We start from the raw sequence: 27,123 nt of genomic DNA, 5'->3' as shown, positions 1-27,123 counted from the left end.
CAGTCTTCTTTTATGTTTGCATAAAGCTATAATCTACACTTGGCTTTTGATTTATGGCCTATACATATAAAGATTAAGCTCTAAGTCATGAAGGCATTTAGCAAACATTTCTGGTTACCTTGCAGTATTTATGTCCTACCACAGCTACTGAAACTTGAGTGTGTATTTAAAATATACAAATACTTATTTGCTGAATTGGCACCTAAAACCATGTAGTAAGAAGAAATGTGCTGATGTGCATAAAACTTCTACGGGAATGACTACAGCCGAAGGCATCCCACATGTATGGAGCTCCAAAGGGGGAGCTGCTCCCACATGGAAGCGGGACGGAGCAGCAGTCAGACTGGCACACACCACCGTGATTCTGACGTGCTGCTGCAGCCTCGGGTCTCATCTCTCGTAGCTCAAAGCAGAAGCAATGAGTTACTCCATAAACATTCCCTCCTGGAAAGCTCAGCACGTGTTTGTCCGGGGCAGTTCTGTGCCTTCAGCCTACAAACGAGACTGTGAATCAGGGGAGAAAGTGAGCGCTATGGTAACGCGGATACTCTGGAGCCGAACTCAGCCGGAGAGGCACGGAAGCCACAACACGTGGATGCGCGGGGAGTGAGGGGAAACACAAGGCAGCAGCACTTCTATAAGAGGCACGGACCGCCTCGCTCGCTGCTGAACCCCCTTCCCGTAGCTTCCCCCCATAAGGGGCATCCCCCGTCCGGCTGCTAACGGCTTATTGAAAGCACCTTCTCTCCTCCCCTCAACTCCTTTCGCTCCGCCAAGTTCCGCGGCCCCACGCCCGGCGGCTTCGGTGCGCTGCGGCTGCGGCGGGCGGGCACCTCGCGGCGGCCCCAGCTTGGAGCAGGCAGGATGACGGCGGAGGCGCGGGGAGCACTCGGCGGCAATTGAAGGCAGAGAACAGGGGCGTGTGGAAGCGAGCGGCTGAGGAGCGGGGAGTGGAAGCTGCCTTCCCGGCGAGCTCGGCCCAGAGGCGAATCCGGCCGATGACAGCGGGCTCGGCGCGGGCTGGCGCAGGCGAGCCTGGCTGAAGGGGACGCGGAGCGAGCGAGGCGGGAGCGGGGCAGCGGCTTCCCAGAGACCGGCCCTGCCCTGAGGAGAGCGGGAGTCCCGGCCGTGCTGCCCCCACCCGCCGCGGGAAAGTTTGGCGCCCGCCCGCCCGGCGGAGCGGAGTTGTCGCTGGGTTGGTTTGTTTGTTTTTCCCTTCCCTTCTCCCCCTCTTCCGCTCCCCCGCCGGCCGCCGCTCCCCCCCGCCTCCCCGGCAGCCGGCCCGGCGCCCAGAGGAAACGCCGAGGGAAGCAGGAACAGAGGAGCCAGGCTTCAGCCCGGACCCGGGAGCCTCCCGAACGCCCGCCGCCAGTCCTTCTCTTCCCCTCTTCCCGGCCGTGTGGTGTGCGCGGGCAGGGGGACCTGGGTCTGCCGTTCTCTTGGATTTTGTGGGGGTTTTGTGGTTTTTGTTTAAGCCCTTTTTTTGGCCGCCCTCTTCTTCCTCCGCTTTAATATATGCTTCTGGAGTGCGACGTCCCCCCGCGCCGCCTCACCGCCCAGCCATGTCGGCGGCCATCTCTGCCGCGGAGAAAGTGGATGGCTTCACACGGAAATCGGTGCGCAAGGCTCAGAGGCAGAAGCGCTCGCAGGGCTCCTCGCAGTTCCGCAGCCAGAGCAGCCAGGTGGAGCTCTCGCCGCTGCCCCAGCTCAAAGGTACCCGTCTGCGTCTTTTCCCCCCTCCTCTCCTGCGCACCGCAGCCCTCCGGCTACAGGTGCCGGTGCCCTCGGTCGCCCGGGGCTGTCTTCTGACACCGCTCGCGTGCCCCGCGCTGCCCTGTGGCCGCCTGCCCTGGCTTGGCCTCTTCTCTGCACCCTCTGCCCTTTAGCCGTGTCCTCCTCCGCTCCCGGTGCTTTCCAGGGTGCTTCCTCTACTCGTATAAATAGGTGTTGTACAGGTTGGTTCTCCTTTACTGCCCCAGGGACTGACTCCGCTAGCTCGCCCCCCTTTTCCTGAGTAACTTAGGAGGAAGCGTAGGGCGGGCAGGTTTGCTTTTTGAGGGCTTTCTGCGGAAGATGTGGACGGTGAGTTCAGGAGTGCTGGTAGTCGAGCTCCTAAACCTCGGAGCGCGTGGTGGCTCCTCCCACGGGGGGACTTTGCAAAGAGGAACTCTGTGCCTGTGGCATAATATGCTGATTTACCGGAGAGAGTTGGCGTTTGGCTTCTAGGTTCCTTTCCATGACTTTTGGGTAGTAGTTGAATGGCGTCTTGGCTTATTTTAATGATCAGGAGTTGCCTCAGAGGCCTTCTCCTGCATAGTGGTGTACTGGGAGCACTGGCAAGTAAATGGAAACTGTAGATGCTGGCACTGCTGACAGCAAAGTAGGTAGTGCAGGTTTTATCCTTTGTACGGGAGCTAAAATCTGAAAAGACTCGGTTTGTTAGATTGCAGAAATAAAACAGAAGCTAATTGCAACATTTGAACATCAAAATAAATTTGCCGGTATTTCTTCTTTTAAAAAGTATCGATTAGGCAGAGAATATAAACTTGTAACTGAAGTGTTTGACAGGGACTTGGGAAATAAGGGAGAGAGATGACCGTACCGGAACCCAGCGTATTAATTTTACTTGCACAGGTGTTAAAGTCTTATGTTTTTTGAAGCTGAATGGACAAGTTCCTGTGTGATGTACTCTAGGTTACCCTGCTCTTGCAGGGGGGTTGGACTAGATGATCTTTTGAGGTCCCTTCCAACCCTTGGGATTCTGTGATTCTGTGATGCTGGAAAAAGTCTGATGACTGGCAGCAAATACCCAAAACCTGAATTAAATAGAGCAAACTTAAAAATCTTACAGGATACTGCGTATTTTTTGTTTTCCTGTTTGATTTCTATGGCTTTTACTGCCCTGTCTGTAGTATTTCAAGACTTTCATTTTTCCCTACTCTTGAGCGGCAGATGTCCACGAACAACAGAACTGGCTATTGGCAGAAGTGTTATTGAACCCAAATAAGCTTGGGCAGGGGAATAACAAGGGGAGTTTTGGGGGCTTTTTAGCATGTTTGTTGCAGCAGCTTCGGGTGTTACTTTTAACAGCAGCAGGGGTGTTCTTGCTGCTTGTTTTGGGCTTGCTTTTCTCTGTGAAGTTGTGTCCTGTGTTAGTGCACTAGTTTGATTTGAGGGATTTATAACCAGAATAATCAGTTTTAAACTGATAGCTCCTGCTGTTCATGTGCTGCTTTGACAGTGTATTTTCCTCAGAGAGCATTTTTATAAAGCAACACTCGAGACCTTGTAAAAGCACTTGGTAAATATTGCACATAGGTGGCAGACTTCAGAAAGCTGGAATCCTGATCCAGCAAACAGTTAAACATACGGACTTTATGCAGGGAGTAATTCCAGCTTCAGTCAGCAAAATGCCCAAGTTTACATTCTTTGCTGAGCTGGGACTTTAATATTAAATTTGTAACTCTATATGATTAAGTCTTACAGTTTTGTGAGTGTGGTTTTACAGCTTTTTTATTTCTAATACAGAGAAAGTTTGCATGGCATCAGCAGCTCAGATGTTTGGAAATTTGAGGTCATAAACTATCAGAGGAATTCCTTCAGTTAGGCAGAGTTTTTATAGGAGTTTGAATTGCCTTAAGTTCTTAAAGGAAAATCACTAACTTTTTATGCTTATGATTTAAAGACTTGTCCTCTAAACCTGCTTCAGAACATAAACTGTGGGCAAAGTGTGCTTTTAGGAGTTATAATATGCAGTTGTCGGGAAGTTGGGCAGCACTGCTCTGCATGTTTTCTCCCTTGGGTTTGTGATGTTAGAGGATTGGGAGATCGTAGCTCTAAGACGTAGGATGATTCCTCTCTATCTGCCTTATTCTTCTTCCTTTTCTCTCTTGAACCTCCCCTGCCACCCAAACTAAAAAAAGGTGTAGGAAAGGAAGTGTTTGCTCTCTATATGCATTTATAAACCATTTTGTTCTAATAAAGGAAAGATGAAGCTTTGCGTTGAAGTTAACATGGAATTCGATAATAGTTGTGATGCTGCCAGTGCGGTATCATCAACAGAGTAGTAGACAGTGTTCTGACAGGGGCTGTGAAGTACATTCACTATACTGATGCCTGTACAGCGTGCACTTCGGAAATTAGATGAAAAGACTTTGCTTTTCCAGGTATGTTCTAATAAATGGTTAAATGTGAGGTGTTTGAAGCCTGTATTGGGAGAAAAGTAGTGCTTTGTAGATGAAAAAAGCAGTTGGGTATTAATCTGCTGTAAAATATTTCATCTTGTTTATAGTTACTTTTTTCATTACTTTTCAGAAACAGGTATTCTAAATGAAATATAAACCTCCCCAGTAGGTTTGTCATACTGGCCTAAAAGACTGATTTACCTGGAAGGAGAGGTGTTCCAGAAGAAAAAGTACTCATCCACTTTAAAAACTGCTTTCTTGGGTAGATAATGTTGTGGGTGTTTTTTCCCCTTTATCTAGGGACTGTTGTTTGTTTGGCACTGAAATGGCCAGATCGGGTTGTGTAACATGCTTTTGTAGTTGTGTTGTTGGAAAGCCTGTAGACAGATAATCTTAAAAGTACATATTTCTGGAGTTAATCGTCCTGCTGCTGTGTATGACCAAAATGCCTTATTTTGGCTGCATAGTGTATTGCTACTCGGAGAAGTAATCTTATCCGTAACTAGTAGGGAACAGTCCCAAATAGTAGTTGCATTTCTCTTTGGAGGTTTTGTTGTGGGAGTGAGATTGAGATGAGGGGTAGCAAGACTGTGTGTTGTTAACATTCAGCTTATTTATTGTATGTGAATATAGCTATCATTTTAGCTAGAAACTGCAAAACCTGCTTGATGTCAGCATACATACAATAAATTAGCAATGTGTTCTTCAGTTAAGCAGGTTTCCTATGTATTTGTTATTCAGGAGACTATCCATTTTACTGCATTTTGTAAAAGCTGAATAAGAAACAACTGCAGACCCAGTGACAGTATTTAAAATGTTAAACCTCTTAGAAGTTGAAGTTACTTTTTTCCCATCTCCTTTTCATTGTTACTTTATAGTTTGCATCATGCAAATCCTTTGAAAAATGTGCAGCCAAAATAACATGCTGGTTAACAGCAGGATTTTATCACTCCACGGGCAATTCAGAGTGTTGAGTTTAAAGAAATCTGTCAAAGGAAGTGTTATTTTTAACATATTAACATCTTTTAACATCTTTGTCTCAATAGCAGGGTGTTTCAAAACGAGACTGCAGGACTGTAAGGTCATCTTCATTTTCTAACAAAAGAGGTGCAACTTGACCTCGGAGCTTGATTTGACTCAATACAGTAAAAGTACACCTACTCGTTTTTATCACTTTTGAGTGAAGAAGCATGTAAAAATACAGGTGGAAATGGTGAATAGAAAACACAACTTGTTGCTTTTAGTACTGTTAATATGGTCTGTCAGGTTGTAAAGTAAGTAATACCTTTTTCTTTTCCCCTATGTACCCAGCATGTCAAGTGCAGCTGGAATGAATAAACGTTTCCTGATGCCTTTCCGTGATCTTCTCAGTAGTGAATATCCATTTGGGAAGATACATGTCACCACAGGCTTATTTACTACATCATGTGAACAAATATACTATATCAGTGAGCAAATGCATGAAAAGAAATTCTCAGTTTTCGCTTCCAAATGAAACTCTCTCCCCACATAGAAATCTCTGTTCCTTGCAGCAGAGCCACTGGAAAGTGGTCCAGAAATCTTTCAGCCATAGGCAAGTGATCGTTACAGTGATCTCTTGAGGGGCTCGGAAAGTGGTGAAGTACCCTGGAATAAGACACGTTTAAGACAACCTACCAGTGTGTAGTTTCAGCAGTGAAATATGGAGCCTGAAATAGGTGTTAACAATTGTATTTTCTTTACTTGACCCCTTGAGAGAGCTTGGCGGGGTTTGGCTGAAAACCAGGTGCTGTGTTCAAGCTAAGCTTTTGTGGGAATGTTCCAGGAAGGCCTAACAAGCTTGCTTATGGGTAGAATTTTAATGTTACTACATCTATCAGGGTCATTTCAGACCTTCAGCTTTGACTAGTTTGAGTCATACAGTGTGTGCTTGAGTGACAAAAATAAGCAGAGTTAAAAACAGCTGAGAGGAATTCTCTTCTCATATTAAGTTGCCTTTGCTCCCCAAAGGAAAATGTCCTTCAGAATTTTAGGATGGTTTACATTTACTACAGCCTTAATAAATGTTTGTGAAATGTCAGTTTGCTGTCTCAGATGTGCACTTTTTTTTGTATCCCTTGTGGTTCATTGTCATTTCCTCTCCTGCAGTCCCCCATCCTCTACCGTTTGTATTCAACATCCCTTGCAACTGCAGTCTTCTTGCAGGCGATTTTCCGTAGGAGAGAATCTTCATGTCAGGCTAAGAATGAGGATGTTCTGTAAGGAATTTAGATTTAACTCTTACGTGTGATCTGAGGAGGGCATACTGCCAAGCAGTCAAAACTTCTGGTTAGTGAAGTTGCAGTCTTGAGAAATGGAGAACCTATAATGACTAAAAAAGCTTTAGGGTTGTTTTTTAATATTCTAATGTAGTTCACTGTTTATTGTTTTTGTTTTCTATATTAAGGAACTGTTCCTCGTTTATGGAACATTTAGTCTTTTATTCTTAACAAATCGACCTTTTTATCCTTAGACTTGAATTTTTGGTCTCAGAATATACTCCCATCAAGAGTAACTCCTAAATATAGAGCCTATTGACAGTCTTCACATGAACTTTTCTATTTAAATCTTTCACATCTTCTGTGTGCCAGCTTAGGATCAGATTTCTTTTTCCATATTCGTTGCTTTCTAGTTGAGGCAGATATTAGTTTTGCAGGTGCTGAATTTAATGTTAGTTGCTGTAGGAGATACAGATGGAATTGCTTTATTGCTCCAGGCTATCTGGTCAAAAGAAGATGACTTCAATCTACAGATTTATTTATATGTGTATATGTATATATTGAAGTATCTATCTAAAAGCATTCAGTGTTTTTGAAGAGGTGTGATGCCAACAGTTCTGGACAGATTACTACTGTATATCAGCATAGAAGGGGTGTGTGTTGTGTTCTTAGGAAAAAAGACCCTTCCATTGGGAAAGGTACAACATTTAGCTTGTATGCTATTGTAGTCCTGACTCTTGGCTTAATCTAGCAGGCTAAAATTACATTTATAGTTCCGTAACAGTGTGTGGATTTGGAAAGTTGAACCACAGCCGAACTAGATGAATAGGTAGTAAATAACGCCTGTTTTATAAGACTTCTGTGGCAAAATGCTCTGTTACAAACTGGACTTACTGTGGCAGCTTCTCTTTAATGTCTGAATTGCTGATTTTTATCACAGAGTCACTAAACTAGTTGCTGTGAAGTTTTTCTGAGTGCATGGCCAATGAAGTATGGTGTCTGTGGGATGCCTATTTCATGGTGTACTTTTGACTTGAAGGCAGAGCTCCTCATAGTTAAGGTTGCCTACAGTTTTCCTCCACAAGACCTTATTCTCAGCTGCTTACAGCATTACTAAACCGTTTGGACTTGAAGTTTTCCATGCCAAGTATGGACAGCTTGATTTGGAACTGTTCCTCAGATTAATTTTCTTAGTTTCAGCAAAAAAACAATTTGAACTGCTTCTAAGACTGGAAGAAAAATAAATTGTGTAGTGTCAATATTAAGAGAAAAAAAGATTAAAAGATAAAAAAAAGGGACTCTTAGTCAGTGACTGTAGCGATAGGACAAGGGGTGATGGATTCAAACTGAAACGGGAAGTTCAGGTTAGATCTAAGGCAGAAGTTCTTCCCTGTGAGGGTGCTGAGGTGCTGGCACAGAGTGCCCAAAGAAGTTGTAAGTGCTTCATCCCTGGCAGTGTTCAGGGCCAGGCTGGACAGAGCCTTGGGTGACATGGTGTAGTGTGAGGGTTGGAACTGGATGATTTTAAGGTCCTTTCCAGCCCAGACCATCCTGTGATTCTAAAAAACCAACTGCCTTGAGGCTTGATGTTTGCTGTACTTCAGAGCTTAGCATGTAGTTCTTGACGAAGATACAGTTTATTGCAAATTTCCAAAAGTGCTCAGTACCTGTTGCAGGTCAGTAATAAGACTGATTCAGTAGTTACTGTGCTATTCTATATCTACTGAAGTATCTATCTTGAGGGTGAGCTACTCTCACCTCCTATGCTGTGCGAGGCTGCTGTGCATGGCTTTCCTTTGGTTTTCTTGCCTGTAATGCTGCTAGGCACAGCAACTAGGTGTATGGAAAACTTGTCTTTTTTTTACAGGCAAGGAGCCCAGAAGTGTGTTACTGGTGAGGGAATAGTGTGAAAGTGGTGGGCTGGTTAAAGAAGCTTGAGTGGAAAGAGACTGCAGAAGCTACCTCCTGTCCAGTAGCTGTAGTAAGCTCAGTGTTTAAAGTTTCGGCATTCCTGCTGGCCATGAAACTTACTGGAAGTGTTTCTTGTCATACTGTCTTCTAGCATCTTCGTAGTTTCCCTTGCAGCCATGGTTTTTGAACTTCACATGGTCTTCCTGAAACTTTGTGGGCTCAGGGCTTTTGTTTTGTACATCAGGAATTGATTGCAGATGAGTTGGCTCACAAAATGAGGGTCTTGAGAATTTAAAAACAAGAACATAACCATGAGTAGAGCACAAAATTCACTTTCACTGTGTTGAGTAGTACTGCTTCTGGCCACTACATGTTTGGGGAAGGGAGGGGAAGTAAAGCTGAGAAAGGCCAGTGAAATGCAGATGCAGGGCACTAGGCCTTAGTATTTTAAGGGTATGGAGGCTATGGGAAGAGACAGTCTGGTCAGGATTGTAGGTGACTTGTAGCCTGCTAAAGCAGCAGTATGTATTGCTGCTGTGAATATGGTGAAGGGAAAAGGCTGTGCTTGGTGACATTGGTAGCTTTTGTCAGCTTCATGGATAAGGTAGGGTTCAGAAGAGAAGTATGAATTTTGCTATGGAGCTGGGATGTCAAGGTGTGAGTAACAACAAAAATGCTATTTGCACATGTACATTCAAGATATTATAATTCTAATAAGTGATTTTTAAACCCTTGAGAATTGAAGACATTACAGCTACTCCCTACCATACCAGGAAGACTTTCAGTATGTTATGCAGCTTTGCTTTTTCAAAGTACTGACTGATACCCAAGTCAGTTTATGTCCAAGACCATGACACACTTGAAGAGCTGTCAAGCTGTGAATAAGAAGCAGACGCAGCACTGTCGATCTTCTCAGAAGAACAGAAAGAGGAGGTGGGGTGAGTAAGGGTAGAAAAGGGCAGTGTAGCATGGTGCAGTGATCTTAAGGTCCTTTCCAGCCCTAACTGTTCTATGATTCTGAAGAAGAGCAGGAATAAAAGTCACAGCAATTTGTCTGAATATGAAAGGGGGAACAGCTCTATTTCAGCTCTTGCTGTATTTGAGAACTAGCATAACAAGGCAACTTTCAGAAGTGATTTAATAGGTTACTTTGGCTCTGTAGATGGTTGGGCCTTTAAAAAATAAAACCACAGCTTTTATTTTCTTAGTGTCTCCTCAAGTAAAATTCTGTGGGGAAGTGTAGGGGAATAAAACGGATTTAAAAAGAAAAAGGAGTTCCATTTAGTGTAACTGGGTAAAGCTTTTGGCAAGCGTATGATGTTTCTTATTCAGACTCCTGTGCTGAAAGTGTGGCATACATGTAAGACTGAAGTCAGTTAAGCAGCATAAGTTTTGGTTCCACGCTACTTGTAACAGCAACAAATGATGAGACTTGAACTTAGATTTTGAATTCTAGATGTGAAATCGCTTTGTGCACTTCAGCACTGTTGGATTCCATAGGGAAGCAGAATCCAGGCATTATTTTGAGATGCAAAATCCAGATGCAAGTGTGGGAAGCCTGAAAGAGGTGTAGGCTGGGTCCCACAGTACAGCCAGGAAGGACAAGGAGTAGTGATTTATATTGCTGTGTATTTTCCCTTAAGAGTAGGAAGCAGGAGCAAAATAAACTCAGGGCATCAAAACTGTGTAAATTCAGTTTAAAAGCAGTCAAGAGATTTTGCCAAATGGGAATATACTTATGTGTAGGATCCCTTTTTAACAAACGCTTCATGTTTACAGTTTTTGATAGAACTCTTAGAGTATGGTTAAAATTGATGAGAAAAGTAGCTCAACCTTTTATTCAGGAGGCTAAATGTTTAAGTGAAGTGGGTAAAGACATCCTGCAAGTGCCTGAATATTCATCCTCTCAGGATGGCATAGTCCCGTTGAGGTCAGTGGGAGTGGGGTCGCTGAATGCAGCAGAACCAGGATTTCACCTGTGTTTCCAGTTGAATTTAATCTCGGTTCTCTCTACTGTAAGGAAGAACTAACTATGCCACTTACTGTAAAGTAGCTCATCTGCCTCAGAAAACTGAAAATTAAGAAACACTGGTTCAGCCTATTCTTAAAGTGCATATTTATCTGAAGAATTAATCCAATACCTATAACTTCCACCTGGCTTTACAGGGATTCAAGGGCAGAGGAATTTTTTTCCCTTGGCTTTTGAAAAGCCAGATTGCCGTTTCCTCTGGCGCAGATTTCCTATTAAGTTACTTCCCTGTACATCCCCTTCACGCATTTATAACAGCTAAGTGCAACATGAACTGCAGAATCAGTTTCTGTGCTTCTCTGAAGTATTAACAGCAGGTACTCCTTGGTTTCAAAGAAAAGGTATTTTTACATTGCACTCAGCACTGATTTTGCTGTGTGAAAACGACGTGTTTCTTCAGTTTCTGGGAAAACACAAATTTGTAATGTCAACTTGCATTTTCCAGTGTGATGTCAAACTGGAGCAACTTCAGCATCTTACCCAAAATGAGCTTTATGCCTCAATAAGGTGAGGGGATGATTGGGGAAGAATACAAGTTAATATATTTAAAACCAATAGCCCAGACCAGATCCACTTGTGGCATACTTATCAATGTTCACTCATTATAAAATACCATCATTTCAGTCAGACAGGGGTTTGGCAGTTGACTTGACAAAAAGGGAACTTAAATTGAAATACAGTTTCTGTCCTTTCAAGCTTAGAAAGTGCAGATCAGTTTGGTTTGGTTCTTTGGTTCTGGTCATGCAAAGTGTTGACGTTTTGTGACTGGGGAATGGCTTTGATACAGCACTGTGTAGTGGGTACTGAGCTGCAGTTTTGGCTGAGTCTGTGTGGCACACAACCTCGTCAACTGCTTTTCAGCTGTCTTTGTCTCCTGGTGTAATGTACGTAGAGGCTACTACAGCTGCTGGGTTTGGAGCAGTAAAATAGGGAGCAAAGCTGTTCAGATTCACCCTGCTAAGAATCAGAGCAATGTGAAGCGGTTCCTGGAGTCCACCTTGTCACAACCTCTGTAGCCTTTTCCCTTTCTGTGTAATCTGGGTCTTGGTGCTGGTTCATTTTCCTGGCACATGAGGGAGTTACTGGGAGTAGCAGGTTGTTGTGTACCAGCTTCTCTGGGGGTGCTTTCAGCTTGCCACTGATACTGTGTAACCCGGGTTAGACTCTAAAGAAAGGACCTGTTTATACACCCAGGACTTTTTCACCTTTGTTTGCCCTCTTATTAGGAGGAATTCCTGGAAGCATGTGTGTTTTACCATAACAAAGACCTGTGCTGCATTTCAGTATGCTCTGTAGGACTAATGTCTTGCATGCAAGAGAGAATCATAGAATTACAGAATGGTTTGGGTTGGAAAGGACCTTAAGATCATCCAGTTACAACCTCTGCCACAGGCAGGGATGTCCCACACTAGAGCAGGTTGCTCCAAGCCCCTGTGTGCAACCTGGCCTTGAACACTGCCAGGGATGGGGCAGCCACAGCTTCTCTGGGCACCCTCACATGGAAGAGCTTCTGCCTTAGATCTAAGCTGAACTTGCCCCGTTTCAGTTTGAACCCATCACCCCTTGTCCTATCGCTGCAGTCCCTGATGAAGAGTCCCACTCCAGCATCCCTGTAGCCCCCTTCAGACCCTGGAAGCTGCTCTGAGGTCTCCACGCAGCTTCTCTTCTCCGGGCTGAACAGCCCCAATGTTCTCAGCCTGTCTTCATATGGGAGGTGCTGCAGCCCCGAGCATCCTTGTGGCCTCCTCTGGACTTGCTCCAACAGCTCCATGTCCTCATGCTGAGGACACCAACACTGCACACAGTGCTGCAAGTGGGGTCTCACAAGAATAGTGTGGAGGGGCAGGATCACTAACCTCTGAGTCTCTGGTTACATTCAAGATAGGCCCATCCTGGCATTAAAACTGCTTGGTGATTTTGAAACATAGACAGCAAATACAGTAGCAGTGTTTGCCAATACAAGAAATGAAATGCAAAAACAAATGCACTGGGGGAGCGTAACAGTTGGCTTAGTGTGGAAGAAAGCTGCTTTCAAATGCAAGAGGAGCAGCATAATAGGGTTTGAAAACGTACACTTCAGCTGTATAAGAAGTCAAAGTTCTTTGCCTTTTGTAATAAATATGGTATCACTCTGAACAGCACAAATTGCTCAACTCCTCAGTGCTTTCACAAGCAGCACTGGTTCAGCTGTGTCAGGTCATTGGACAATATTCTTACTTTCTACCTTTCTTGTTCGTGCATGGAGCTGAGTTTCAGTTACAGTCTGAACCGGTGGTGTGCTCTTGAGGAAACCTTTGTGGTACTGGAGTTCCATACTTTGTTAAGGATGACTTTTTTTTTTTTTTTTTTTTTTTTTTTTTTTTACGTTCTGATTCCAGTCATTGGTATGTCTGAGGTTTTTGAGCGTTTAAGGAATCAGTGGTGCTTTAATTCTCCTTTTTGGGAAAGCATGGTAGAAATGAGGTGAATTCGGCAGACCTGGTTACTAGAGGCTTACTGCCTTTTTGAGAACCAAGAGAATAATTTCTGTTACTTCCTGCATCTGACTGCATGTTGCTTTCTGTAACTAGAGAGCACAAAATAAGCTATTGAGATGAAAGCACTTCAGCAGGGTACTTTCTTACTGTACAAAGTGTCTTGGTTGACTGAAATCTTCATGAAAATTGGGGGATTTAATGTGGTAGCTGGAAATTCTTAACTCCATGCAATTATAAGAAGGCTTGGAAGGTGGTAGAAACAATCAAGATAAGACACTTGCAGTTTCCCATCACTGCAAGGAGTCACGGCACAGCAGTTGTGACAGATGTTGTTAGATCAGCATAGGCTTTTCAAATTCAGGACTGATTTGTTAAGGTCAACTGCTGGCCATGTGCAGTGGCAGATGTGAGACTGAACAAACAATATCTGTTACTGGATGGAAGAGAGCTTTCCAGGAGTGCTTTTAGTAAGACACTTCAAATTGTCTATAGCCTTGCCTTTGTAACTTCATAAACGTTCTTTTTCCTTTCTTCATTTCTTCCCCCTTTTCCTTTCTTCATTTTTCCCCTTTCTTCTTTTTTCCCCTTTTTCTTTCTTTTCCCCCTTTTCCCTTGGCATGCATCACAGAATTAATCTTAAATCCAGACTATTCTAATGAGAAAATGTTCTGATTTCTTATCAATTTCAAAAGAGAAATGGAGGTTTACTTGGATGATTTTTACCAGGTTGGTTGGTTTGGGCAGTTTTAATGTGACTTTGCACAGCTGGTTGGAGAAAGGTGTATGTTAACTTAGATAAATCATGCGTTACAGGGGCAGTAGGGTGTCACAGTGTATGTTTAAAGTACTGTTCATGCGGATCTCTTAGTGGAAGTCCTGCATGACCACTGTCTGCAGCGTAGTTTGCCTGTAAGTGGAATCATAGATTAATTAGTATTGGAAAGGACCTTAAGATCATCCAGTGCCATGGGCAGGGGTGCCTCACACAAGACCATGTTGCCCAGGGTTCTGTCCAACCTGACCTTGAACACTGCCAGGGATGGAGCATTTACCACTTCTTTGGGCAACCTGCTCCTTTTATCTAACCTGAACTTCCCCTGTTTGAACCCATTACCTCTTGTCCGATCACTGCAATTCCTGGTGAAGCACAGCAAAAGCTCAGCTCTGCTCCTTATCTCAGATTGCTCCTTTGCAGTCCTTTTGATTTCTGAAATGAAGAGCTGGTTAGTATGAGCACACAGGTCCTAGACAGGATTGACCAAAATGCCTTCTGTACCTTTAGTTCTGTGCCAAGTTTTGTTTTGGTTATCTCCTATATGTAGTATGAATTTCCTTGTAGCCTAGAGTTTGAGAATACTATTCTACCCTGTTGTCTACTAAACTCCTCTTGTGAGCAAACATACTACTGTGTAGGGACTTGGATGACTTTTGAGATGCATAATCTTGTTCTATCTGACCTGGAAGGCCAGAGCTCTGTTGACTGAAAACACACAGAGGAACTTACTCAGCCCTTTCCAGAGTTCAGCTGTAGGCATTGGGGTAACAGGTAATGTGAAAATTCATGCTGTTAAACTCTGAATGGAGGGGGAGGGGGAAACCTGCAACCCATGTCTATTAAGAAATGGTACTTATTCCTTAGGGTGGCAGAGTTTTTCTGCATGGAAGACCTGAAAATACTGGTGACAAGACTCCTTGGATACCTAAGGTGCTGCATGAGTGCTCGTCTGAGTAGCCCCACCAGTTTCAGTTGGGCTGCTGAGTTACCAAAAGCTTCTGTCATGGGTGTATGGTGTTCCTGGAGAATATTATAGACTACCAGTATAGCTAAGTATATTGTGATGATTTTATACAGGGGCTGCATTTTCCTTTAAAAAGGAACTTAAAGAAAACCGAAGCAAGTAATTTAAAAAACCCCACATAACCCCAAACTTATTATTCATAAAAGTAGCTCACTTAATGTGTGAGTAAGATTTTTCAGTTCTCATACTTCTAGAGTTGGGTGATGTGGTTACAGAGTGAGCTAACAAGCAGCTCACTGCAGCTGAAAGGAGTATTTGCTCCCATCACTAATCTTGTGCCAGGGCACATCAGGCCCCTCCAGAAGCCATTTAACCTCACTAATACAGCCACGTTATTGAGTTAAAGCAGCTCACAGAGGAGTCTGACAGGTTCCAGAGGCAGTGTTGAGGGATGGACGTGACTGAGAGCAGAGGAGGGAAGAGAGGAATAAATGGCAAAGGAGTAGTCGGGGGAGACTTCTTTCCTCTTCATTGTTGGCCAACTATGCTGTTGCCTGTCAAGCTCAAGATGCAGGCTTCTGAGAGCCTGGAAACACTGTCTGTCCCCTGTTGTAACATCAAAACTCCATTTCGTAATGGTTTATCATGCCTAGAACATAACCACTGACACTCAGATTCTATGAGAGATCACAATGCACACAAGAACTTCCCAGGGCAAAAATAAACCTTAAATTTAGATTAAACAGGACTCCCTTGATTTATGTAGGCGGGGGCGGAGTTTACCAGACTAACCCTTTCCAAACTAATACCAAACTGAAAAGAGCTTGTACAAGTGTTGATAATTCAGTGATGTGAAGAAAGAAATAAAACAAGCAAACAAACCCAAACACTTGATTCTCATAGTAATGTTCTTCTTTCTCCATGTCTGTTATGCCTTCATTCTGCTCTGGCACATACATCCACTGTTGAGTACAGCTGCATATAGTACAGTAAATGTAACCAGACAGCAAAGACTAAATGTTGAACTTCGCATTGTGGAGTACATAACAGAACTGTGGCATGATCCTTGTCACGTATCGGTCCTTGTCTGTGTTTCAATTTGTCAGGGAATTATGTAGAAGTGTAGGATTGCCATCTCTCCTTACCCCGTTTACTGTAAGGAGAGATGCAGTGCTTCATTCCATAAGAACACTGTCCCCTAAGTGTTGGAAAGGGCTGTGTGTGGACTGCTTCAAGAGGAAAATTTCATGGTCGTTTCTCTGGCTTCTGCATCTTCTAGGGTAGCTTTTTCAGGGAAAAATAGAAATATTGAATTAGAGGTATTAAAAAAAACCCACTGGGAACTTGTTGCAAATGTTTGAGAGGGTTTGTTTTCCATTGGCAAGGAAGGATGGTATTTGAGCTCCTAATTTGTGTAGTTGAGAGAGGGGGTTTTGTGGACTCAGCTTCTGGCTCCTGCTACTGAAGCAAGCATTACATTAGGTTCTCTGGCTTTGTACAGAAGATCTTGGGAAAACAGTTTTATTGAGAAAGAAGAATCTGTCCTTTCCTTCCAAGAGAAGGGCCTGTAAACGTAAGAGATAAATATACTGTGGAAAGATGTCATTGTAGTCCTCTGGCTGGTGATACGGTGGTGTTTGTCTCTCCAGTTACATGCCAGGGAGGTAGCTCTGTGATTGTGAACTCTCTGTCCCTATCTATGTTTTGTTTTGGCCCTCCCGGAAAGAAATTCATCTTTTAACTCAATATTCTATGGGTAGACTTGTGATGACCTTAAAAAATTGAAAGCATTCAACTTACAGACAGATCTGTGCAATGAAACAGTTTTAGTGTTTCATAACTTTGGCTCAGAGGAACTTCGACTCAACTTGTTTGTAACTTTTTATCCTTTGATATTGTGGCTATTGTCAGGTTTTTGTAAGTAGTAGGAACAGTCTGTTGAGAATTCCAGTGTTATGAAGGACAGTGACCAAATGAACTGTTTTCATCTGTTGCAAACTTTCTACCATCTAGCCTGGAAACGCCCAGAGGCAATGAATATCCTTAGAAAGAGGCATGGTTGAAGTGGATCATAGTTTACAGCAGCTCTTTTGGTGTCAGATGGAAATCAGTGTCTTTAGGATTTCCTAACACATGATTAAGTATCAGCTTTCTCTGCCTGCCTAAAAATGTCATTATTACCTTCCCAAGGACTTCAAATCAACTTACAACCAACTTCTCAAGGAACAGAACAGTGGATTTAAAGAATGTCCTAAATCACACTTCTGTCGAGCCGCATGTAGAAGACAAAGTCGAGGCAATCGCATTTCTATCACCTCGATCACATGGTGTGTAGCCTATTTTCTGGGGTGTGCTTTAGCGTATGATACTCTTCTAGATAGGATAGAATGCTTTTGTTCCCTTTTTAATGCTTCAGGCCTCCTTATGAGTGTGTTTGGGTTTGTTGTTTTTTTTTTTTCCCTTTCCTCCTTTTGAGCTTACATTATCCTCTGTGGTCCTTATGTTATTTGGGGTATTTGAAGAGAAGCCATTATCTTGAGCTTCAGATGTATGGTGTAAATCTTGATAGGTATTAAATTTAAACTGGTTTTAAAGTCTCATGACACAGGTTGTTAAACTACTAAAGCTAAAAGCTCTGGTATGATGCAGTTACGGTGCCACAGTTCATTTTATTCATAGAACTGGGATAAACCATTGCAATATGATTTTGCTGTGGTGTAGACTTGTGTAGCTTCTGTTGTGCTGGGATAGTGAGATGGTTAAATACAAGGCTGTAAAAGTTCAGAGCACTATCTGACAGACACATTCTCCCAAATCACTTGGTAGTTCCCATGGTATCTCTGATAGCATTCCTGGGACGAATGCATGATGTGTCAAGCAGGGATTGAGCGCATGAAGATGGGCAGTGCCGGTACAACAGATCTGGCTTTCTTATTACCTGATTTATTACCATGGGTGCACACCTCTTGTAGAGGTCTTTATGATTCTCCTTGTAAGTATGGCAAATGGATATATGTGTAGAAGAAGATTTGCTTTGTTTTTGCTTTAAATGATGAGAGTAACAAACCAGATTAATGGGCAGTTTTTCATTAGAGAAAACATGTCTAGTTGAGATGGATCAGATTGCTAATGAAATGGACTGGTGGTGCATGGCAGGAGAGATAGGATCCGTTACTCATATTTAACTGAAAGGGGCTAATGCAGGGGTTTCTTTAATATTCTGGGGAAGGGAATAAGTGATTTGATTATTTTGTCTGAATTCCTATTACTTGCTTTTAACCCTAGATCTTTAGTCTGTTTTGACCCCTCTTAGGAGCACTCAGATGCTCTCTGCTGGGAAACTGATTAGTGACACTTGGTCTTATTGAACATAAGCTAAATACAGCCAGCTCACTGCTGGGTTTTTGCACTTTGGAGTTCAGCTAAGTTTTTGTAGGGAAGAAAAGAGTAGGTTTGACTCTTGTTTGAGCCTGGCTGTCATTGGAGCTAGTTCAGAGAGCTGTCCTCCCTGCATCTCTTCCTTAAATTAGGCATTTTGGATTTGATCCTCGGCATGTCACTGTTGCTGCTTTGTTGCTGTGATACAATACTTACTCATGCCATTCGCTGTAGAGTATTAGATCTGAGCTGAAATGTTGTGTAACTTACAACTGTTTTTGCAGCTGATGTTCATGATTTTACACCTTTGTTCTCTGAGTGAAATAAGCAGCTCGCAAGATACTTACTCCACAGAAAAATGGTGCCATGGCAGAATTACCATTCCAAAGTATGAACTGGTCTTTGCAAGGGAATAGCAATTGGTAGCTTTTCTCCAAAAGCTCACCGAAATTGTTCTGCTCAGTTCATAGGATCATAGCTGTGGAAGGGAGCACCACAGTCTTACGGTGTTTGAACTCTCAGGGCAGAGCGAACAGTTGGGATTGCAGCAGAGGGGTTTCAGTCCATTGTAGCTATTACTTTTTGCTTATGGAAACAAAAAGTCTATCAGATAATGACTGAATGTTAAACCCACTGTTGACTGTTGTTCCAGCCACTAAATGGAAGGTGTTTTGGTAAGAAACCTGAGGAACTGGCATTACCTGAGTGAGTTATTAAATTTAAAACTTAAAATGAAGTTGGTTTAATAAGAATAATCCTAAAACAATCAGGAGAAGCGTGAGGTCTTTCTGTGGTTTGTTTGAATTTTGAAGCGAGACTTGCATATTCAGTTTTACAGGGCAATTGCCTTTTTCTTGTCTTGATAATTTCCCTATGATGAGCAGGAGTGCTAGTATCAATACTACAGCGAATGCATGAAGCTAAGGGATTAGTTGCCTGGTGATCGACAGGCCTTGAAAATGCTTCAGAGGGAGAACATTCCTTTCTTGCAGATGAAATTAGAACTAATCTTTCACCAGAACAAGTGGAATCCCAACTGACTGCTAAATGAGGTGATGCAATGTTGCTGGAGTGGCTTAGAACCCCAGCAACCAATAAAAAACAAGAACAAAAGATGCATTAAACCAAACCAACTTCTCAGTTAGAACCATAGCTGCTTTTGTTGTGATCATGCAACTTTTGAACAGTTACAGTATTTGAAGTGTATGGTACTTAATCCATCCTTTTTGAGAGCTAATGTGAAATACTAATGGAGGAATTTTGCTTATCAGCTTAGACAGAAACTGCACTTTCAAATGAAAATGCCAAGTCATAGCCAAACACATTGTCTTAATAGGCCAAAAAGCTGGTAAACCTGATGTGACTAAGATTGTAATAGATTAGTTAGGCCAAAGCATGGAAATCCAGGGTTAATCCTTTTGAATTATTGGAGTTGATTCTTAAGGAAAACATTTATCACATGAGGTCTAAAGTATGTGAAGTATTTTGTATTGGGGTAAAAAGACAAGGTTCCTTTAAAGCAGCTTTTGCAGTTTTTAAGCCAGGTTACATAATAAAGGATTAGGGAACAGAATGAGCCAAATCGGATGAATGGGAGGTTAGAATGATGCACTGCTGCTGTGTATGACTTCTGATGAGAGTGACTTGGTACTTATTCATGTCTATATTTCAAATAAAGTTAATTCATTTTTCATAAATACATTTATTGCCATATGTTTACTCTTTATTTCTTGTATGAAACACAGGTTGAGAATAGTGAGTCATTCTCTAATATACTTAAACAGATATTTTCAGTTTTGACAACATCATTTCTTAATTTGATGTCTATACAGAACATACTATTCCCCATAGTGACAAACTGATGGCAATGCAAATGTTAGCCAACAAGCGATTTAGCAATGCAGAGTTTGTTTCTCTGGACTTAACTGCTGGGTTTTGGTTTTTCTTTCATAGATGCCACCTTCAGTGAGCAGCAAGATCTTTTTTGTCAGAAGTTGCAACAGTGTTGTGTCCTCTTTGACTTCATGGACTCTGTTTCAGACCTGAAAAGCAAAGAAATTAAGAGAGCAACACTGAATGAACTGGTTGAATATGTTTCAACGAATCGTGGAGTGATTGTTGAATCAGCTTATGCTGACATAGTGAAAATGGTATGTAGAATGCTCATTATATTTTCAATGTTAATAAGATATCTTAATCAGTTTATGACTCTGATGACATCTAATTCGGGCTTGCTGTTGGTTATTCTGCTTATGCAATATAGTGTATAATTCATGAATGATAACTTGGTCTACAAGATTGCTTAGAAAGGCTTGTAAAAACAACCCGAGTTTTAATTATTAGCTGAAATATAATGCATGCAGGTTAATGAAAATGAAAGAGCAGGTATATTGCAGATGCTTGCAGTCTGGGTAAGCTTTGAAGTTGTTCTCATTCAGAAAAAGGCAGTATTTTAGTGCTGCCTGTCTGTTTAAGAATAGCAGTAGAATGAAGGCTAAAGTTTTCGAGTAAAGATTCTTGTGGGTACTAGTGTCAACAGAAGGGTTTATCAGTGTAGGGAAGCAGCTCTACTTTGTAAATACTTTCTGTGCCTGGCTGTTACTGTTCTGGCCTTGGAGAGCTGTGCTAGAGTAGTCTTTAAGTGGTTCGCTTGACTTGTAAACCATGGGATGATTTATCCTGTCCAGTTTCTACCAATGGCTTGTTGAATAAGCAACAAAATAGTTGTGGTTACTATCTGCTGACTTTCCCAGGTATGTTAGATTCATTTTCATGTGCTACCTAAGCAACGCTTCAGCTATGCCTGTACTCCATGTACAGGGAGCTCAACTGAGGGACGTTTGCCAATCATCTGGAATACTTGAAAACTGTCTGTTTTAGAAATGTTCACTGTAGAAAGAATGTTGTTTAGTGCCTGTGCACTCAGGCTAATGGTTCTCTAAACTTCAATTGAGTTTACAGACACACAACACTGACTTCAAAAGTAGCTATCAGGAACGTAAGCAGACCAGCTCAAACATATGGCTTGTGTCTTTTGTGGTTTTCTACGCAATGCAAGCTGTTTTTTTCCTTAAGGTTTTTCACTGGGTTTTGTTTGGTTTTGTTGTTTTGTTTTTTTTTTTTCTCTGAGCAGCTGATACCAGATCTTTAATAGAAATAAGCGTGAAAATGTGCCGTTGTACCAAAGGGCTGGAATTATTGAAACCCTGTTAATCATTTTGGCTGGTTCATCAGGTGCTTAGTAAGTTTTACAAAAGATTTAGGACACTGGGGGGGCAGTGTGTGTGTGTGTATAGTTTTGCTTTTTTAAAGGACCTGTGTTTCTGTCCTCAATGTGTTCTACACAAGAAAATCAAGAACAGAAGGGACAGAGCATGTCCACCTCTTCTCTGGCTTTTTTATTGCTGCTGGTGGCAGCAAGCCTGAACCCTTGCGGTATTTTCTTACCCTGTGTGCTCTCTAGCCTTTTCTTAGAAGAAAGAGTATACTAACTAGCTTATCATACTTGTAGAAGGGAGCTTTTCTTTTACTCTGCAGTTGTTTTCTTTTCTTGGAGATAAGGTGGTGTTGAGCTGTTCTTTTGAGGTTATTGTTGTGCCAGTGATTGAGCTCTCTGGATGCTTGGTTTTCCTTCCATAACAAATTTCTGCCTCCTTTTGTCCGCTAAAGTGACCAAAAATGAAGAAGGCCTAAAATGCTCAGTGAGAGCTTTTTCAGAGCTTGAGACAAAAGATTCCTCCAAGCCTGAATAGTATTTCTAGTCTCCCAGGCAACTGGCAACAGCAAAGGTCTTTGCTGTGAATCAGGCCCAAGTACCAGCTTTCAGAAAGAGCTCTGGCTGGGTCTCTCCTCCAGACAACACGTGTGTCAGGCTTGAGGCCTTCCTTTGTAGTAAAATTTCAATGAGGTTTAAAAAAGGTTTTTCTTTTTCTTTTTAATTCTTTAGATTTTGGACAGTATTACTACATTAAAAGAAAAAGCATTCGAGGTCTTTTGCAGAGTCTGAAGGATAGTGGATTTTGGGGTGAAAAAGTAGAATTCAGTATTAATAAAACACTGCTATTATCTGACTAGTAGTAAAGGATGAACAGCCTCCAAATATTCCCTGACAAAGCCAGAGTGGCATCAGCGGCAGAAAGCCCCTTTGTCTTTCCCTAGGCCTGGGACACCTTTCCTCCAGCTTGCGGAAGAAGCAGCCCAGTTTCCTTGGAGCTGCCCAAGTCTTGGGGGGGCAAAGTCAACAATCCTTTACAGATATCAAGAGGAAAATAAGTGTTGTTCCTGACCAGTGTGTAGGCAAGGTCTGTGCAGGTGAGGAGGGCTCTGACCATTCCTTCCCTTCACATAGTCTCTGTTACCGTGATAGCCAGTACCATGCAGTAGTGGTTTGTGTAGCTGTCCCTGCTTGGATCTTGAGGTAGGGAGCACTGGTGGGAATGATACCAATGTCTTCAAGCCATAAACCTCCCCCAAACCCCTTTGCTTAGGCAGATGGGCAAGACATGCTGTAGATTCTTTTTGGTGCCCCACGCAACCTGATTTCAATATAATTCCTGTGCCAAAACCTTTGAATTAAGAACTGAGGAAGAGTTTTACTTAACAGTTTTGAAGGGGTACCCCAGAATACCTCCTTTCTGGTCATCTAAAAGTAGTGTCTTCTCTGTTTGGAATTTCTCAGTTGGAAGTACTCTGAAGCCAACAGCAAATCTGGGTTTGGTGTTGTGAATATGTTCAGTTTGAAAACATCCTGGGAAGTTTACAGGCTCTAACCTTTATCTAGCCTTTATCCCAAACCTTTAGGTGTGGGAGTGTAACAGATATGCCCCTCCAGTAAACAACTCCTCCATTTCCTTGTCCCTGCCAGCCTCCTCTTGTTCCCCACCAGCATATCAAAATCCAGTGTAAATAAGTGTCCCAGCAGCTTGTGTGAGCTGGGAATTCAGCATTTCAAACCCCATCTGTTATTCCTATCTGCACACTCAGAAATTGGAATTGAATCTTCTGTCTCTCTAGAAGCTTAGATCATTGGGAAGTGCACAGGTAATCATAGAATCCCAGATGGGTTTCATTTGGAAAGGACATTAAGATCATGCAGTTCCAACCCCCTGCCGTGGGCAGGGGCACCTCAGCTAGAGCAGGTTGCTCCAAGCCCCTGTGTCCAACCTGGCCTTGAACACTGCCAGGGATGGGGCAGCCACAGCTTCTCTGGGCACGCTGTGCCAGCACCTCGGCACCCTCACAGGGAAGAACTTCTGCCTTAGATCTAACCTGAACTTGCCATGTTTCAGTTTGAACCCATCACCCCTTGTCCTATCGCTGCAGTCCCTGATGAAGAGTCCGTCTCCAGCATCCTTGTAGCCCCCTTCAGACACTGGAAGCTGCTCTGAGGTCTCCACACAGCTTCTCTTCTCCAGGCTGAACAGCCCCAGTGTTCTCAGCCTGTCTCCATACGGCAGGTACTCCAGCCCCTGAGCATCCCTGTGGCCTCCTCTAAACTTGCTCCAGTATAATAAGGGACATTTTTCTTTCTTGTTCTAATAAAATGGAATTGCTGTATCTTAATACATGAAGTAGCACGTTTTCAGATGTCACTGGCACCAGGCTTTCTGAGATTTAGTTGAGGAAGCTAATGCTGGGCTTCTGTGGAAACCTCTCCAGCTGTAAAAGCCTTTTAGGATCTGTATTTCTCAAATCACAATTTTGGGATAAGACCCCGCTTACAAAAGAAAATGGATGTTTTAAATAGTGTAAGAGGATATAGAGAAGAATTTGCCAATGGAAAAATAATGGGGGTTTTAACCCAAGCCACATTTTTGATCAGTACTGTTAGCAAGACGTTAGAAAAAAATCAAAGGAGACAGGAAGCCAAGTATTCAAAACATAATGAAGTAAATGGACTCTGGGTTTAGGGAGACAGGCTTGTACATAAAAGTTGTACCCAGTTCATTCTTAGTTCTCAGGAGGCTGATCGTACCAGGAGAAGCACTGAATGCTCTGAAAATCATAGCATTAGTTTTCTACAGATCTGGCCAAGAGTGTTACTCTTCGTTTCTGCTGCACACGTATGTTCAGTAGGTAGTACCTTAGGTTTGGCCTTGAAACTGTTGTTTTCTCTACACCGAGGTTCTGTGCTCAAAGGTTGACTGGGCCATTTCAGCAAGATGCCTCTAGAAATATAAGGATGTGTTTTCAAGCGCTGTTACCAGAAGACTTGTAAGGAGAGGTGGGGAAGCCTCTGTAAGGGACTGACTTGTATGTTGATGGTTTTGTTGAATACCTGCTAAGAGTATCAAATAACAGAACTAGCCTTGGATTTTGGGCTTGATTAAACTTCTCCTTCTCCCAGAGTCCTAGTTCCTCCTTCTTTCCCCCCAGTTTCTCTTGTGTTGCGGAGCCCCCAGTCCCTTTAAAGGACAACTGTACTGTTTCAGGTTGGGTTTTTCCTGCTATGCAGTAAACAAGGAGACTGCTGTAGTGCCCATCCATACAGAACATCATAGCTCTTCTACTCCAGAGAGCAGCGGTGTCTGCAGATTTACCGTGTACCAACAGTACAGACAGTGACATGACACAGGATGAGGCACATAGGAGGAAATGAAAAGTCAGTTTATGCAATAGCTTTGTATGTTGTTTAATGAGGCAGCTGATTCCTCAGTGCAGAGCCAGCTGGGTGACTTCAGGATCTTTTCAAGTCCTTTTGCCACATTCTTCAAACACCTTGGAGACTCCCTGGGAGCTGTGCAGCAGCACTTGCTGCAGACTTGCATTTTCTGTGGTGCTCAATAGGCTTGGGTGGTTAGCAGCTATTTGAAGCAGATTTGGTTACAAGCATAAAGGGTTTGAAAGATGGTCGGAAAAGTTGGGCTACAAGTGAGCAACCAGTTGAAAATGCAGAAACGAACTCTATGTTCTCTTCTGTTCATGATAAAGAGGCTTAAAATCCAGTATGTTACATCTGGCAGAAGAGATGCCATTTCTTTTTCTTTTGCCATCTGAAAGGTTGGTCTTCTCTCTAAACTAATGTATACTTAAAAAATCCCTAAAGAAACCTTTTCAAACTTGCCCTTTTGAATTGGATTTGACAATTCCATCTTCAAGTAACTTGGTAGCTATTTTTCTTAGGTTTTTGTCCAAAGTTACTCTGTATTAAGTCAGACATTTACAATTGTTAATATATTTCTGACTGCCCAAAACTGTGAACAGCTTGAAATCATGAAAGGTGAAAGATTGCAAACAGTTTTTCAGTTCTGACTTTAAAGTGAGAAATAGCTTGAAATTAAGTGAAGAACTCGGAAATCAAAGCTGTTTTGGGGGTTGTGTGCCTTAGATGTGGAGAGCTCTGTTAAAATAATTAATGGCTAGTCATGCTGTATTTATTGTTTTATATGGAATTAGGAATAGTTTGGGTTGGAAAGGTCTTTAAGGTCATCCAGTTCCAGCCCTCTGCCGCGAGCAGGGACCCCTTCCCCTAGAGCAGCTTGCTTCAAGCCCCTGTGTCCAACCCGGCCTTGAACGCTGCCAGGGATGGGGCAGCCGCAGCTTCTCTGTGCCAGTCAAACCAGCTCTTGGTGACACAGAGTTGAAAATTGATCTTTGTAAGGGGAAACTACAACTTTCTTTTAATGTTCTTGGTTTCAGAGTAAAATCGTAAACGTGACCGTGTCCAGCTCCGAACTTGTAACCCAGTTGAAAGACGAATGTTACTTTCTTATTATTTTCATTGGCGTGTTTCAGACTTCTGGCTGTTTGGATTTAGCAGTTTTGAAGGGGGGGGGATGAGATAATAAAAAGGGCATTAAAATATTTATCTGTTATATTGGGGTTTTTAAATACGATTTTGTTTCACATAATGTGAGGACACCAGCAGCACTTTGCTGAGCGTGACCTGTGCAAGCATAAGAAGTGATACAATGAAATTCTCTTCTCTTGCAGATTAGTTCTAATATTTTCAGAACACTTCCACCTAGTGATAATCCAGATTTTGATCCAGAAGAAGACGAACCAACTCTTGAAGCCTCATGGCCCCACATACAGGTATGCGATCCTTTTACAGAGTCATGGAATCATAGGATGGCTTGGATAGGAAAGGACCTTAATATCAGGACAAGGTGGAAGGGTGTAAGGGCCATGAAAGTGTCCCTTACAGTCAGTAGTGGCATCATCTGACTTCAAAATACCCCTGTCTCTCGGGAGTAAAACTGTTCATGTTGGGTCACTTCAGGTCATAAGTAAACTATAGTTCGTTGTGTAGAAAAGGACTTGTGCTTTCTGTGACCAGTTCACTTGTGCTTTCTGTGACCAGTTCACTTGTGCTTTCTGTGACCAGTTCACTTGTGCTTTCTGTGACCAGTTCACTTGTGCTTTAGGCTTATCTAAGAGAAACTGAAAGAGGTTTGGAGCCTTTTTCTAAATGACTTTTGGCCAGGCTGTCTGGTCATTGATTGTGGATTTCCCTCTCCTGCACTCGTGGTTCATCCTGCAATAGATTTCTCACTTCAGCACAATGGAAGCAGTTTGTGCTTTCCTCTTTCTTTTACAGTTTATGTGCTATTGAATGGTAGAAGACTGAGTTTGATAACTTATTATTTGCCTTCCAGTAGCACAAAAGTACTTGAAGCATCAGATTTTGGGCATGAGGAAGGTGGTGTGCACAATCCTTACTCCTCTTCCCTTCCACAGACCACATTATTACTTTTGCTGTAGTCTGAAGACCTGCTTGGGAAGGGGAGGTATGGATATTTCTGTCTTGATGTGGCAGTTGGGTACCAGTTGTCTGGAAAATAAATAAAGAAAAACCTGGATATTTATTCTTCTCTGGTTGCATCTGCTGGCATGTCTCTATAAAATAACATGCTAGATAATGGCTTAGTAAGTTACCAATGTGTGTAGTCACAACTTAAGACTCAGTACCGTGAGTACCATTTGGAAGGCGTTGCTTTAAAGCAACACTCAAGATGGTTTATAACAGCCGAACGAGGTTGAACAGGTTGGCATTACAGCTGCTGTGTATTTGGAAGCCTGGGGAGTTGCAGGGTTAGTGGAATTGGTTGCTTAACGCAGTAACATTCTGGTGATGTCTGGGAGAAAGAAGATGGAAACACCAGAGGTAACAGGAGTTATTGCATAACTTTTTGGACCCAAGCAAACCGATTTTGAGAACCAAAATGA

At 42.7% G+C, this 27,123-nt stretch overlaps 1 protein-coding gene across 1 annotated transcript in view; it reads left to right on the top strand.

Moving 5' to 3' along the window:
- The first annotated feature begins 1,359 nt into the window (after positions 1 to 1,359).
- PPP2R5A (protein phosphatase 2 regulatory subunit B'alpha) overlaps positions 1,360 to 27,123 on the top strand; it is a 45,218-nt gene continuing 19,454 nt past the window's right edge. Inside the window, exons 1-3 of the mRNA XM_057413603.1 lie at positions 1,360 to 1,713; positions 19,909 to 20,105; positions 25,888 to 25,989. Coding sequence (XP_057269586.1) covers positions 1,563 to 1,713; positions 19,909 to 20,105; positions 25,888 to 25,989 — 450 coding nt within the window. The 5' untranslated portion in view covers positions 1,360 to 1,562. The remainder of the gene's footprint in view (positions 1,714 to 19,908; positions 20,106 to 25,887; positions 25,990 to 27,123) is intronic.

This window comes from Pezoporus wallicus, unplaced genomic scaffold, assembly GCF_028554395.1.
Source record: "Pezoporus wallicus isolate ANWC-B61680 ecotype Strahan unplaced genomic scaffold, APGP_CSIRO_Pwel_v1 contig_11472, whole genome shotgun sequence".
Lineage (NCBI taxonomy): Eukaryota > Metazoa > Chordata > Aves > Psittaciformes > Psittacidae > Pezoporus > Pezoporus wallicus.
This window is presented reverse-complemented; position numbering and strand designations above follow the sequence as displayed.